This window comes from Chionomys nivalis, chromosome 20 (genome assembly GCF_950005125.1).
Source record: "Chionomys nivalis chromosome 20, mChiNiv1.1, whole genome shotgun sequence".
Classification (NCBI taxonomy): domain Eukaryota; kingdom Metazoa; phylum Chordata; class Mammalia; order Rodentia; family Cricetidae; genus Chionomys; species Chionomys nivalis.
The window spans coordinates 36,348,834-36,363,274 of NC_080105.1; the positions used below are offsets into that span (position 1 = coordinate 36,348,834).

The following is a 14,441-nucleotide window of genomic DNA, read 5'->3' on the forward strand; positions in this document are numbered from 1 at the left end:
ATATTGGGGGATATAAATATGATGTAGTATTATAAAATTTTTAATTTAATATGTATTAGGAGTATATGTATCCTTATTCTTCATTCTGCTTGAAAATTTGGACCAAGAAATAATACTAAAAAAATAAAACAAGAAATTTAGGAGAGCAAAAAATTTATGGTGATCTATTTCTCTGTTACTTCTTTCCTGCTACCTCCACCTTTTTTTTTTTTTAAATCTTCTTCTAAAAGAAAGTATTATCTGGTGATTAGCTCATCACCAGATTTAATCAATTATAATTCCATAAAATAAAATGCATCCACTTCTGAAACTTTTAAAATTTGGATCACCTATACAGTACACTCCTTATGGGAAGTAGTAGGGTCTCATACGTCTGTGTTGCACAATATGTTTGTTTCTGTAGAATCAGGTGAAGCTCTGAAATCTACAAATTCAAGTCTACATCTCCAAGGGTTGGGTTTTGTTTTGTTGTTCAATAAGAATCCATCATTATCTGCTGGAAAGAAGTCAGAGGTAATCAGTGTACTCTTATATGAATGGTAAGGCCTTTCCAGGAAGGTTCACTATGTGTTCTTTTGTTGACATATGGAAAATTCAGTGTGGACCCAGACCAGATCCGTTCTGAAAAAAAAAAAAAAAAAACAAACAAACAAAAAAAAAAAAACAAATAAAGTACAACTGTCTCTTTCACCCTTGAATCACTTCTCTCTCTGTTGAATGCTTGATTCATGTGTATGTTGACTGAAGACTTTCATCTCCAGGAAGAAAGCTGCATAAGGTACACTATTTTTTTTTTTTTTTTGTTCTTACGAGGTGAGTTTGATAGAATGTTTTGTTTATGAAACTCTTAACTGGGCAAAACCACAAAATATTTCTTTTCTATATACATGCCCAGTAGAGGGCACCCTCCCACCCCACAAGGATCCAGTTGACAGCTTCTGAACAGAAATCCTTCATTTGTACCTACGGCACTTACCTTTCTGTAGAAGCAGCATGAAGTGATGAAGTGATTACCATCTTCTGTCCTGGGGTCTGCCTAGAGGAGTATTTCAGTAATTCCGTTTGGCTCTACAACCAGGAGGATTGTCACTCTGCACCCCAGCAAACCAATGTGGATCCTGCCAATTAAAAAATATTCCTTCTCGTTATTCATTTTGACTTTGTACTTAGGGAAAACAATCCCAGGATAGGTTCACAGTATCCAGAGATATAGAAAGGAGTTAAAACTTAGCACACAAAATTATGTGTGTTCTGACATTCTAATGTCAGTGCTAATCCTTAAAATATATTTAAATAATATTTGAGAATTTTATACAATGTATTTTGTTCACATTCTTTCCCCCACATCTCTTCCCAGATCTACCCCCACCTCCCTTCATTCTCATCTTCATATCTTTATCTCTCTTAAAAATAGAACAAAAACAAAATAAAGCAAAGCAAATGGCACAAGGAAAGCATGGGGTTAAGTGTGTGTTGTCCAATGGTTCCAGAGAAAGGGACCTGCCTTGGAGTGTACTTGTATACTCAATTGATGTGGAATTCTCCTCTGTATGCTGTGAACACCAGTGGATAATAAAGAAACTGTTTTGAGCCCATGATAGGGTAGAACAGAGCTAGGCGGGGAAAACTAAACTGAATGCCGGGAGAAAGAAGACAGAGTCAGGGAGAAGCCTTGGAGCCCCGCTGAAGACAGATGCCGAAACTTTGCCAGTAGGCCACGAATCTCATGGTAAAATGTAAAGTACTGGAAATGAGTTAATACTAGATGTAAGAGCTAACTAGCAATACACTTAAGTGATCACCCACGCAGTGATTTAATTAATACAGTTTCTGTTGGTTATTTCTCGTCTGAGCTGCTGAGCAGCTGGAATGACCAAGTAGCTTCCATACAACATTCAATGTCATTCCATCAAAGATAATAGTTTTCTGTCTCCAGCGGCTACTATTTGCAAATAGCTTCTCACCTATGGCAGGATTTATGACCACTTTCCTTTCTCCAACTGGAATCTGTGCGTGTCTTACGTACACCGCCTCATTCTCTATAAGTTCATATGTGCAGTAGACACAATATGTCTGGGAAATCGCTTTTTTTTTTTTCTGGGAGTCATCTATCACTTCTGGCTCACTCAATTTTTCTGCATCATTTTCAACATAGACGCCTGAACCTTGAGGGGAAGGGTATGGTGAAGACATCCAATTTAGGGCTGAGTGTCCCAATGTTTTTAAATTTATTTTTATTTCATGTGTTTGAGTGTTTTACTTGCATGTGCACTTATGAGCATGTTTGTCTGGATCCTGCAGAGGGTATCAGATTTCCCTTTTCTGTGAGTCACCATGTCAGTGCTGGGAACCAAACCGAGATTCTCTGCAAAAATAAAAAATGTTCTAAAACTCTGCTATCCCTCCAGTCACTTGCATGTATTCTTATTGGACAAATAGAGTTATCTTATTAGCATGTACCCCATGTATGAAGACAGGTCCTACCTTTAAAGAAGCTGCTAAACCAAATAGACCCTAATCCTATCGGACTAATGTCCTTAAAAACAGAGGAAATCTGGTTAACACACACATATACACATAAATATTCACTAAGATCACACAGACATAGAATAATAATATATAAAAACACAGAAAAAAATGGTGGAAAACCAAAGCCAGGAGACTTTTGGCTGAAACCAAACCTCTTGAAGCATTGATCTGCCTTTACATCTAAACCTATGAAGTGTAAACTTCTGTTTTTAAACCACCCAGGCTTTTATTTTGTTACTACACTCAAGGAAACGAGTAAAACTTTCTATTGCTCTTCTGCTGCTGCTGTGACATGTCTACACAAACAGTGCTTAAAAAGCAAGAATTTCCTCTTCTATAAATTTATAGATTACGCGTTCCAAACAGATCTCCCAGAGATAAAAATCAAGTTGCTGATGTGGTTGCATTGCTTTCTGGATGCTTGAGAGAAAAATAAAATCTGTGTCCATTTTTACCCTTCCCCATTTTGGGTCCCAGGCACAATTTTTAGCAAATAGCCTTCATTCTCCATCATCAAAGCCAATGATTTTACATTTGTCTGGCTATTCATTCGGAATATATTTCCTCTGATTCTCCTACTCTTTCTTTGTTTTCAATTTTTACTTTTATAACTGTGATCCCACGGGATTCACTCAGGTAATTCATAATAATCTTGTCATGTCACCTGAGTGATTTCAATGTAAATGTAATTTTACATACAAATGTGGTTTCCTGTTTGCCCTGAAATGGGTACTTCTTTTTTACAAATTAGGATGTGGACATCTTCAAACTGAGGGAGATATTAGACAATACTTTTCTGCCTCCCAAAACTCCTGTTGCCAGTTTTCTGGAACTTTCTTTCAATTCTCCATCCCTTGAGATATAGTGGAGCTTGAACCTGTGAACTCTAGAACTAAAATGTTCTGGATGCTCAAAACAATAACAAGTGTCAAAGACAGTGTGAATATAAGAAATATTATTATCAAAATCTTACAAAACAGACCTAGACATTTTGGTTTGCTTGCTTATACAGTCAAGTAATTACTTAAAACTCTATAAGAATTCTATGACTATGCTTATCTATTTCATTTTTGGGTACTTGATGTGGAAGTTCATATGGAAATGAACTCTTCTTCCTTCTGGAAATCTGCTGTTTGGCTTCCCCTTGACACAGTGCAGTCAGCAGCTGGAGGTCAGGCAGACACTTGACTCTGAATAATGTGTCAGCCTTCTGGGGCAAAGCAGAAGGCTGGCACAAGGTAGAGAAAGCATCTGAAGTAACAAAGGAGAAAAGTTCTGTTTTCACTGAGAACATCAAGCAACATCCTCCCTGAACACTAGTCTTGAACAAAACGGCTTTCATGTCCTTCAGAAATTACTTAAAAATAAAAAGACAACTTATCTGATCCTGAATGTGTGTTTTCTCAAGTCCACATTAACTGAAATTGTGCAAATAAACTATGATTCCACTACTTATCCTATAAGATATAAACATAACATTTGTATAATATTTATCCTCTCTTTAATTGATTTTATCCCATTTAGTCATTTAACAGTTAGGTACTTGCCAATGTTTGCTAGCCTGTTTTACAAATACATAAAAGGCACAAATAGAAGACTCAAGATTTTATGTTGCTTGTAGCGAATACTGTAGGAAAAGAAAAAAGAAAATACGAAGGAAATATCATGGTCTCCTGTCAGGTGTGAGCTAGAAAAAAAAAGCTGAATCTGGATGACATACCTTAGTTTCCTAGGGAAAAAGTCAGAAGAACACCACATTTTCCCAGAAGCAGAGACTTAGTTAGCTGGGAGTCAAGCAAAGGTTTGATATTCTTAGTTCAGGAGCTTGGGGGCCAAGCAAGAGTTTCTGTGATTCTTATCACCTTCCCCACGATTCCTCTTTAAAATTTGCTAGTGAATCATGCTAAGAGATGCGGGGAACATGAAAAGCCAACCTTTATTGTCCAATTGTAGGCAGATCCAAGCACAAGAAACAGAATGTAGCTTTCAAGATCCCACTGAGAATAAAGAGCAATAACGTCTGGAGAAATTAAGGTGAGAGAAGATGCATAGAATATGCCATTGTGTGTGATTATGGAGGGTCTAAGGGACCCTGGTGATTCAGTGGGGAAAACTTCAAACAATATACATTCTGATACCATGTTCTGTTATTGACCAGGCAACCCTAGAGAATATATGAACTTGTTGTCAAATTTTCTAATTTTAAAATAGAGACAAATAAAATGGAAGACATGAAATGTTTATAAAATAGTTTCTAATTCACTCCAATCCACCCATCCAAGATATAGCTTGCCCATTCTCTCTCTGTCTCTCTGTCTCTGTTTCTCTGTTTCTCTGTGTGTGTGTTTGTGTGTGCTTATGACTGGCTATGTATGTGCACATGTGTGCACATGTATGAGTGTGCATCTTTATGGAAACTCGAGGTCTGTATCAGTATCTTCCTTAATCACTCTCCAAATTGTGTTGCTGCTACTATCTTTGGAGGACAGGTAATCTTATCAATTTCTCCAAAAGGGCTAGACTGGCCGCATGGTGAGCCCCAGGGACTCATCTGCCTCTGCCTTTCAGCATGTGAATTGAAGGCTCTCACTGTTGTGATCAGCCTTAAAGCTGGTGCTTGGTATCAAACTCTGGTCCCTAGATCCTTTACAAAATGAGACATTTCTACAGACCCTGAATTCTGTTTGTGAAATCCCTGGGTTGACATCTCAAGATTTCAGCATTTCTGGGCATGCATTTGCTTGCTGTTTCTTAGATTTTACTTAGTGGACTTTTTCACAACTCTTAAACGTACTTAAGCTGAATCCTGCCCTCATTAGGATTCTGAAATCATACTTGCCTCAATTCAGTACAATGTGTATTCATATGTCTAAAATAGTACCCCCAAATAGATTCATATCCACATTTTTTTTCTTACATTTCTGGTTCTTTTTAGTAAAGTGTAATCGTAAGGAAAGGGAGAACCGGGGATGTTGGTTGCTGTAGATAGCTGACGTTGCAAGGAAATCCGCCACTATTGTTTTGTAAATGCTTATTTTATACTTCCTTAATTGTTGAAGAACTGTGTGGCCTGCGGTGTTTAGCATTCACTTATGTGAGGTTGCTTTAGTGACGTGTTGGCCTTTGCTTAATGTTCCCTACAGAAAAAGCCTTCAAAAGCTAAAACCTCCTCTAGTATACTCTTGTTTTGCCTTCTCTTTTGATTTTGACTTTCCCTATATACTTCCTTTTAAAAACTAATATACATAAAAATATGTACATACAAATGATATAACATGGGCTTGATAGATTACATTTAGAGATGCATATGTATACAAAAACACACATGTGTGTCTATGAACCAGTTGTAATCCTGATCTTGAAGAGGCCAGAATAGGATGTTGGAGCCATTGAAACTGGAGTTTCAGAGGGTAGTAAAGCAACTGTAAAGGAACTGAAAATTGACCCTTGCTATAGCCCATGCTCTTAACCACTGAGCCATCTCTCCTGAGAACCCCTCATGCACACAGTCATGGTTTTGTTTTTTTTGTTTTTAGGTAAAACCACAATGTTTGGGAGCTTCTAAGAGCCACAAGTTCTAGGCTACCTCATTTTGCTTATTTTAGCTTTCTGTTATTTTTCAAAATTAATATTTAAGTGTACTTGTTATAATACAAATGCTGAGTCCATCAGCACCAACCGGCTAGGACTCACCAGAAAACCAAAGTTAATTACTCTTTGTATTGGTGATGTTTGTTATTTATGTGACAAAATAGCTGGCCAAAAGCAAGGAAGGTTTCATTTGTGCTGTGGTTTAAGAAGAAACCACATGAGAAGGAAGACGTGGCAATGGGAGCATGCAACATCTGGTTACATTGAGAGCCTAGGCGCTAAGAAAGAGAGAATTGCTAGCAGCTAGCAGGCATCCTTTTGAGTCAGCCCTGAAGCCCAATCTGGCTTATCAAATGGTGGCTCACAGCAGTCAGAATGGCTCCTCCCTTCTTACTGAAATCTCTCTGGAAACACTCTCACAGACACCTCAGAGGCATTTTAAGTTGACAGTGAAGATTAACCATCACACCACCCTAATAATCTATCAACTAAAAGGACAAACAATAGAATAATTTAACTCAGAGAAAGATGCACCCAATGGATCCCAATAAGAAAAAACAAAAGAATCCAGTGGTCCCAAGTTTGTCTTTGGAGAAGGGGTCCTGGTCAAGGTTGGGACTAGATGATCCTCATCTCTTCTCTAACTCAGAAAGCTGGCTCTTAGACGTGCTTGCTTCCTGAGGCTAGTTCTCTGGTTTCCCTAAGATTGTTCGTGCTCCAGTAGAGTGTTTTGCATTTGATATGTGCCTTCGATTATGCTTGCCAGAAAGTGAGGTGTGATCTGTCCTGTGACAGTTCTATGGGTATTTGTTCTTTGTCATAAATGTAGCTATGATTGGTACTGCTCCTGGAATCCAATATAAATTCAGATTTGTCTTCCTTCTCTGGTCTGAAACAGAACATTGTAAAATCTCGCAGTAAAACATCTAGAGGAGACAAATGCAAAATGTGGGCTTTGGGGCTCAAGTGAAGAGCCATGGATTCTTTTTTAAAAAGCAGTTTCTATGTTATATTCCTACAAGTTTGAGCCTCCAATGGATTCTGCCTGAGGTAAGCCAATTTCTGCTCAGCTTCTCTCAGCCAACATTTTGCATTATTTTGGTAGTTCTATATAGTCATAATATTTACTTTAATATATATATATACATACATACATACATATATATACATATATCCACTCCAGAATTCTCAAACTCTGTACATAAATCAGAACTCATCTGCTTGATTTCAGGACACACAAATATTAATAGAAAATATCACATATTTATGTCCAAACATGAATTTATTATTATTTTTATTATATGCGTGTGTGTGCATTTGTGGATTTGTGCATGTGAGTGCAGTATCTGTGGAATGCAGAAGAAAGCGTTAGATGCCATGATTGAAATTGCACACAGCTGTGTGCCACTTGACATGGGTGCTTAGAATCAAACTTGGATCCTCTGGAAAAGCAGTATATATTGCTAATTCCTGAGCCTTGTCTCCAGACTCTGTATGTCATATTTTATCTCTTACAACTAATGACCAGTTGCAAATTTAAACATATAAGTAACTCTTAGAGAATGTAAAATGTTATGTCTTTAGTTAAGCTTGTGATGCAATGAACCCTAAAGCATTCAACTCAGCTTTTCCAGTCCAGTTCCCTAATTGAAGATAACATTTTACTGAATACTAGGCAAATCTTCTGCAGTCTTCACTGTAGATACATGTTTAAAGATAGAAGAGATAAAGTGACTAGATCCATCCATGTGTCATGAGACTAATAATAGGTGACCACCCAAAAGGCCTGAAATATGCCTAAGTTTGTGATTGATTTTTCCATGCAATGCTTCTGATGAGGACTGCACACACCCTTCTATGGTACACATGCTGAACCAAGATTATGAAATAATGTATTTTGACACAATCTGAAGTCAGTATATTAGACTACCAATTCCGGCAACTCACACCTCAAGGATATTGAAATTTTACTTAAGTATGTCTTAAAGTCATACTTCCTTTCTAAAGAACATTTAAGTTTTGATGAGTTTTGGGGATGACACTTCACAGTACACACGTGGAGGTCAGAGGGCAGTTTGAAAGAATCAGTTCTCTCCTTTCACCATGTGGATCCTGGGAGTAAAACTTAGATGGTCAAGTGTGGGGGCAAGCACCCTTATCCTCTGAATCTTCTCCTTGGCCCACCACACTTTCTTAATCAGGCCTGGCAGAGAGACTGTAAGTAAATAAGACAATAAAGCCCCAGGTCCTTAGACATTCCTCATTCCTTCCCCAATTTCAATTAGCCCTCCATCTGAGTTTAGTCTTTTCTCCCTGATTTCCTGGTAAAGAGTTAGATATTGTACCATATTACACAATATCTAATAGATAATATAATATAACACATTATAGAATTACAGATAAGCATATTTATATACAAACAAAATGCGTGGATAATTCATATTTTTGTAGGTAGAAGAAATAGGATTTTTTTACATGAACCATTAGATGAACCAGAAAATGAGGAAACAATGAAGACGGGAAGTGGTTAGCATTGTGAAGTACAACTAAATATATCACGCTGTTGCAGAAAGGTTAGACATGCAACTGACTCTAGTCTAAGTTCTCAAAAAAAAAAAAAAAAAAAAAAGAAAAGAAAGTTGGAAAGTTGGTGTCATAATTGGTGACTCCTTGAGTGTGATGTTAAAGATCTTATAATATTAACCGGTTATTTCCATTTAGCAATATAGAAAATCTTTTTTTTTTCTTCCTGAGACGAGATCTCACTAGATGCCTAGGGGACCTCAAATTCTGTATCCCCTTACTCGGTCTACTGAATGCTAGGTTCAGAGGCCTGCATTGCCATGCCTGGGTAGTATGTGATTCTTATACTCCCGATATCACAGGCCCCGTACCCTATAATTATATTTATTCACAAATAATAATAAAGAAAAATGAATGAGATCTTGTGTCTGTTCATGGTTCCTCTTTCTTTAAAATTTTATGAGAAACTTCTGCTGTGTGGCTATGAAATAGCCCAATAGCCTTGGGGCTAGTTCAGTGTGGGTGGGTTTATAATTCTACTTTTTTGTTTAAAACGTCATGGCTAGAAGTTATATGCCCCCATTTAAATATTTCTTTTGCTATTTTTCTTTTAATTAAAAAAGTCGTGATGCTAGGGATTGAGCCAAGGCACCTTGGCTAATACTACACAAATGCTCTACCACTGAGCTATATATACACCTGGCCACTCGTGGTATATTATTCATTACCTTTAGAATAGGTTCGCCATACTGTTATCATAAACACTAGTACTATTACATTGTCATTTGTGTTTTCTCAAATGCTTTTGTCTTGTTTCTACCACACATTGTCAACTGACTGCAGGTACCTTTGGGCTTACTGATTTGTTCTATTGTTGATTAAGAAACATGATTCCTACAATTATTTCTCTCCCTTTTCCATGAGGTTCCAAGCTCCAAGGGGAGGAACTCTATGGAAATCTCCACTTTGAAATCTCTCGCTGCCTAATGCTGCCAGAAGAAGCCTCTAATGGCGATGGTGTACTGAATCAACTAAGCAGGGCTCATAGGGGCTCACAGAGTTTGAAATGGCAGCTTGGGGAGCCCCATGGACCTAGACTAGATACTCATCATATATTACAGTTGTTGGCTTGGTGCTTTGTGGGGCTCCTAATAGTGGGAGCTGGGTGTCTCTGACTCTTTCACCTGCTTTTGGGACCCTTTGCCTTCCATGGGTTGCCTCGCCCAGACTTGATATGAAGGTATACACATAGTCTTACTGTAACCTGTTATGTCGTATTCAGTTGATAACCCCAAGAGGCCTTCTCTTTTATGAAGGGGAAGGGAAGAGCAGTAGAGATGGAGGGGAGACAGGCACTGGGGGGCATTGGGGGGTGCTGGCAAGTGTGGAGGGTGGGAGGCTGATGCAGAGATGTAGTGTATGAAAGAACAACATTTTATTTTAAAAAGAAGAAGTGAGATTCCTTCTATTTGGAGCACCAACCATTGCTTGTGGAACATAATTTGTGTGTCTCCTTTTAGAAATAATAGCTATAAAAGCTTAACAATGCAACATTGAATTTTTAATTGTGTCATATTTGAATTTGTGGAATGTGAGTGCATGAACAAAACAGAACGTACAAACTCCTGACCATGTGTCAGAAAGGTAAAGGGTTCCCTTCCCATTCAGCTGATATTTTAGCTTGCTTTAGTCCGATATGCTCGTAGATAATAAAGAAAACGATACTGCTACCAACATTACAGAGAGAGCTGGAGTGAGCTGCAGCGCTGTTGTTTTCCATTGTTAAGTGCCAATGACTTTCCTTATGTTTTGTTTTATGCTTTTGTTTTACTCTTTTCAAAAAAGACCAGGGGGAAAGAATGGCAAAGAGGAAAAAAAACAACAGGGATTCTTCTCTCAGTACTGTATGACTGCAAGATGCGATGGGAAATAACGGATGCTGGAGAGGTCATACATAACTTATGCACCAGGGATGACTGGTATGGGGTTAATTTTGACCTCTGCTCCAAAATTCTTGCTCTTCTTTTGCTTTAACTTCCCTTTTTCTTTTTACAATATCCTGTGAGGAAAGGGGAATGAGTTATCTGACAAATTTAGATTTTGCAAACTTGTGCATGGATGAGACGGCTATTGAAACACATTTCAAAGAAAGATTTTCAACACACAACTGTGTCATTTCCTTTCCTTGTGGGCCAGATGCTGAAATACTATGTGATAAAAATTTTAGGTTTCAATTGTAAAGAGAGGGAAGCAGATAAATCACTGCGGTCTTCTTTTCCAGCAATGACAAAAGAGGTATATTTTAATTTATTTTTTTCTGAAATTACTTCTATTGATGGTGTGAGTCTAGTCTGTGTACATGTGAGTGTGTGAGGGGAGAGAGAAAGAGAGAGAGCGTAAAAGAAAGAGAGAGTGCTGATTAGTAATTTCTAGCAGAACTCTTCCTCTATCACTAATAGTTTGGTTTTGTTGTTTAACAGGTAAGATAATAGTAAAAATTCTTGCCAAGGTTTTCATTAATGAAAACACAATAAATATGCCTGAAACAAACTACTTTATGGTCAGCTTAGCAAGTAATTCTGTGTGTTTTGCTAAAATGTTGGCTTTATTCAAACTATGTTTAATAAATTAGTTTGTTCCTTTCTCTTCACGTGACATGTATGGTTTTAACCAGATGGTTGTATTAATCTTGACTTGTTCAGAGAGTGATATTGTCTGAGTCTCTTCTGTAGATAGTTTTTGAATTGCATATGGGGAAGGGATACAAAGAATAAAATACAACTAATATAACTTGAGCATCCTACGTAGATTAAAATGATATAGGTAACTACTATATGAAGAGGAGGGGCTCTTACTTTAAAAGGAGAAAGAACTATAAAAAATCAACTCATGGAGATGTTACTATTTAGAGTGATATTGATTGATGAGTAAAACTCACACAGCATAAAACTGGGCTGGTGTTATCACTGGCCATGTGGAACTTGGGCAGAATAGTCACCGAGCAAAATGGTGAATGTTTAGGGTAGTAGCTGAGAGCTCACATTGTATAAGTACACTATCTGCTTGTTTTCAAATCCACCACTTCACTTCCAACTATATAACATTGAGTAAGTACCTAAACCATTTAGGTGTTACTGTCCTAAGGTGCAAAATAGAGAAAATCTGATTCTATAGTTCACAGAGCTGCCTTGAAGGTAAAATAAGTAAGTCTAATATGGTAATATAGAATTGCAAAGCAGTGCTGAGTCATATATTGGCATATTATTCTGCATATCAGGTAAGCTTAAAATGATTTTTGCCTCTGTAGTATTCCTTTACACACACACACATAATATTATAAAAATATATATTTTTATATTTCAAAATTGTTAAGATATGTGCTTTATTTCTTAAATACCACTTACCTAAAATATGGCATATTTTCTTTTCCACTTGGCATGCTTGTTAATGCTTTATTCTTTATCTTTCTGTTTTTATTTTTTGAGAATTTTATAAAATGTATCTTCATCACATGTTTTTTGTCACTTTCTGCTATTAGATTAAAACGTTGATGCTCCTTCTATTTCAAAGGATAATTATCACTACCATCAGGCACATATACGGTTCAATTGCTAACAGAAATTTTTATACACTCATCTCTTCAGCATGGAAACAATGCTTGCCCAAATATACTGATTTTAAAAAATGATGCAAATTTTCAACTACTTATGTATAAAAACAAGGTTACTATTTTAAAAGATTAAGGTCAATTACACTGAAGCATTTTGCCTCAATGTTAAGAATTTGGCTGTAAGAAGATCACAGCAAATATATGTAGAGATTTATCTTAGAAAAAATGATGCACAGTAAATATGAAAAGAGAGTGGCAGTAAGCATGGTCACAAGTCTGTGATCTAGTTACTTAGAATGCCAAGGCAGTCAGACAACAAGCTCTAGGCATGCTTGAGCTACAGTGTGAGTTCAAGGCCAGCCTGGGCAATTTAGTGAGATCTTGTCTCAAAATTAAGAGAGTGTTGGAGGTATAGTTCACCTGTGACACCCTTTGATGAGCAGACATTTGTCCACAAGTCCAATGCTAGGACGACAACAGCAACAACAAAAACAAATAGTTAATAGATGACATACACAAATCCCTTACTTAGTTACATATGGGTTTAAGAAAATGTCCCTGTATTATTGTTCAAGCAATGGATATGAACAGATAATACCTAAGGGGTACAGTAATTAAGAAATGATTGATTGGAAATATCTCTTCTACAATAATGATAAACATGAAAACAAAGATGTCATAAAATAACACAACTCTTGTTAATATCTAAGCAAGTCTATGGTGATGAATTCGATTTATAATCTCCTTATTTACATATTGCTCAGACATATATGGTATTATACTATCTTTCTAAACAATAGTAGATACCAGAAAATTCACAATAGTTTTCAGTTAGTCTAGTGGTTCAACAAAAGAATATCAAAAGAATAAATTTAACTGACCACAATAGCTATGGCATCAAAGTTTATATTAGAAAAATTATGTGTTCCAGAAGAGGGGGGGGGATAAGAAACTATCTACTATACATTCTCATGTTTGGTTAAATATCATGTAGTTCATTATTTTAAATTTAAAAAAGAAGATCAAAGAAGGAGGAAAACATGATTTCTAAGCTAAATGTGTTACACCCATCAATATGCGCACTACAGTGCTCACTGTATAAATCCAGACATATGCTCAAAGACTAAAGTTACCCATGATGACTGATGGCATTTTACTGTATCAAAATGACAGGATGGTAGAAGTTGACTTCTGCCTCAGGTTTCCATGTCCCTCATTGTTTTAATGATAAACTGGAAAGCAAAAATGAAGACTGTGGTTCGTGTGAACCACGGAGTTCTTTCATATGGCTTTCCTGTTGCTACTTCCATGAACTTTTGACCCTTTATAAAAAGCTGACACGGTAGAGAAGTGTTTTGCTTCTCATGAGAACACTCTGTGCATAGATTGTACAAGCTCAAAGAATTCCCCGATCCTTTATCAGTGCAGCTGGGTGTGGCGGGAAAAGCCACTGGATGTGAAGCTGTTTGGTGTTTGCAAAGTGCATTTAGCATCGCATGAGAATGCTGACAAGGAAGGACTCAACCTGGGTATGTGCTCTAACATTTACAAAATTTTCCTAGTAATAATCAGAAGAAAGTTGAAATAATCCAATTAACTTAATAATAAGTTCCTTTGGGATGAGATGGGATGCACTGGTGATATCTTTTGTGTTAGGGAACTAACTTCATGCAAGTCAGAAAGAAACATGTTCCAGGGAAAAGCAGAAATTTTAAATTTCGCATTTAAGAAATATGAACTTTCCTGAGGTACAAGCAGATCTATGAAGCCCAGTCATCCTAGAAAACATTTTTTTATTTATATATGTAAGTTTTGATTTTCATTTTGTTTTGCTTTATCTTTATCTTCATTTTATGGCTCTGGGGATCAAACACAGATCCTTGCATCTGAAATGCAAGCACTGAGGTCTAGCAAATAGGGAGAGACAAAAGGATAAGAGCTGGCCCTGGCACACTCACTGTGCAGGTATGGGGGAAGGCACAATAGCACACCTGTAATCACAGCGTTTAGGAGTCTGAGGGAGGAAGAGTGTGTGTTAAGGTTAGACTGGCTGACCTAGTAACACATTGTCTCTAAGCAAAATCATACAGAAAATAACAAAAGGTTTATCTGTATCTGAAAGTACAGGATCGTTTTGCTAACTTGTCCACTAATCAAGCTTGTTTGCAACTTTGTTTCTCAATTTTGT

General features: G+C 37.0%; 1 protein-coding gene across 3 annotated transcripts in view; it reads left to right on the forward strand.

Annotated features, from left to right (window-relative positions):
• Positions 1 to 10,777: 10,777 nt before the first annotated feature.
• Msr1 (macrophage scavenger receptor 1) overlaps positions 10,778 to 14,441 on the forward strand; it is a 63,469-nt gene continuing 59,805 nt past the window's right edge. For 2 of the 3 annotated variants that reach the window (XM_057752913.1, XM_057752914.1), the window contains exon 1: positions 10,781 to 10,938. In XM_057752913.1, coding sequence (XP_057608896.1) covers positions 10,840 to 10,938 — 99 coding nt within the window. In that variant the 5' untranslated portion in view covers positions 10,781 to 10,839. Of the gene's footprint in view, positions 10,939 to 14,441 lie in introns of all 3 variants that reach the window. The other variant, XM_057752911.1, reaches the window with a different exon arrangement.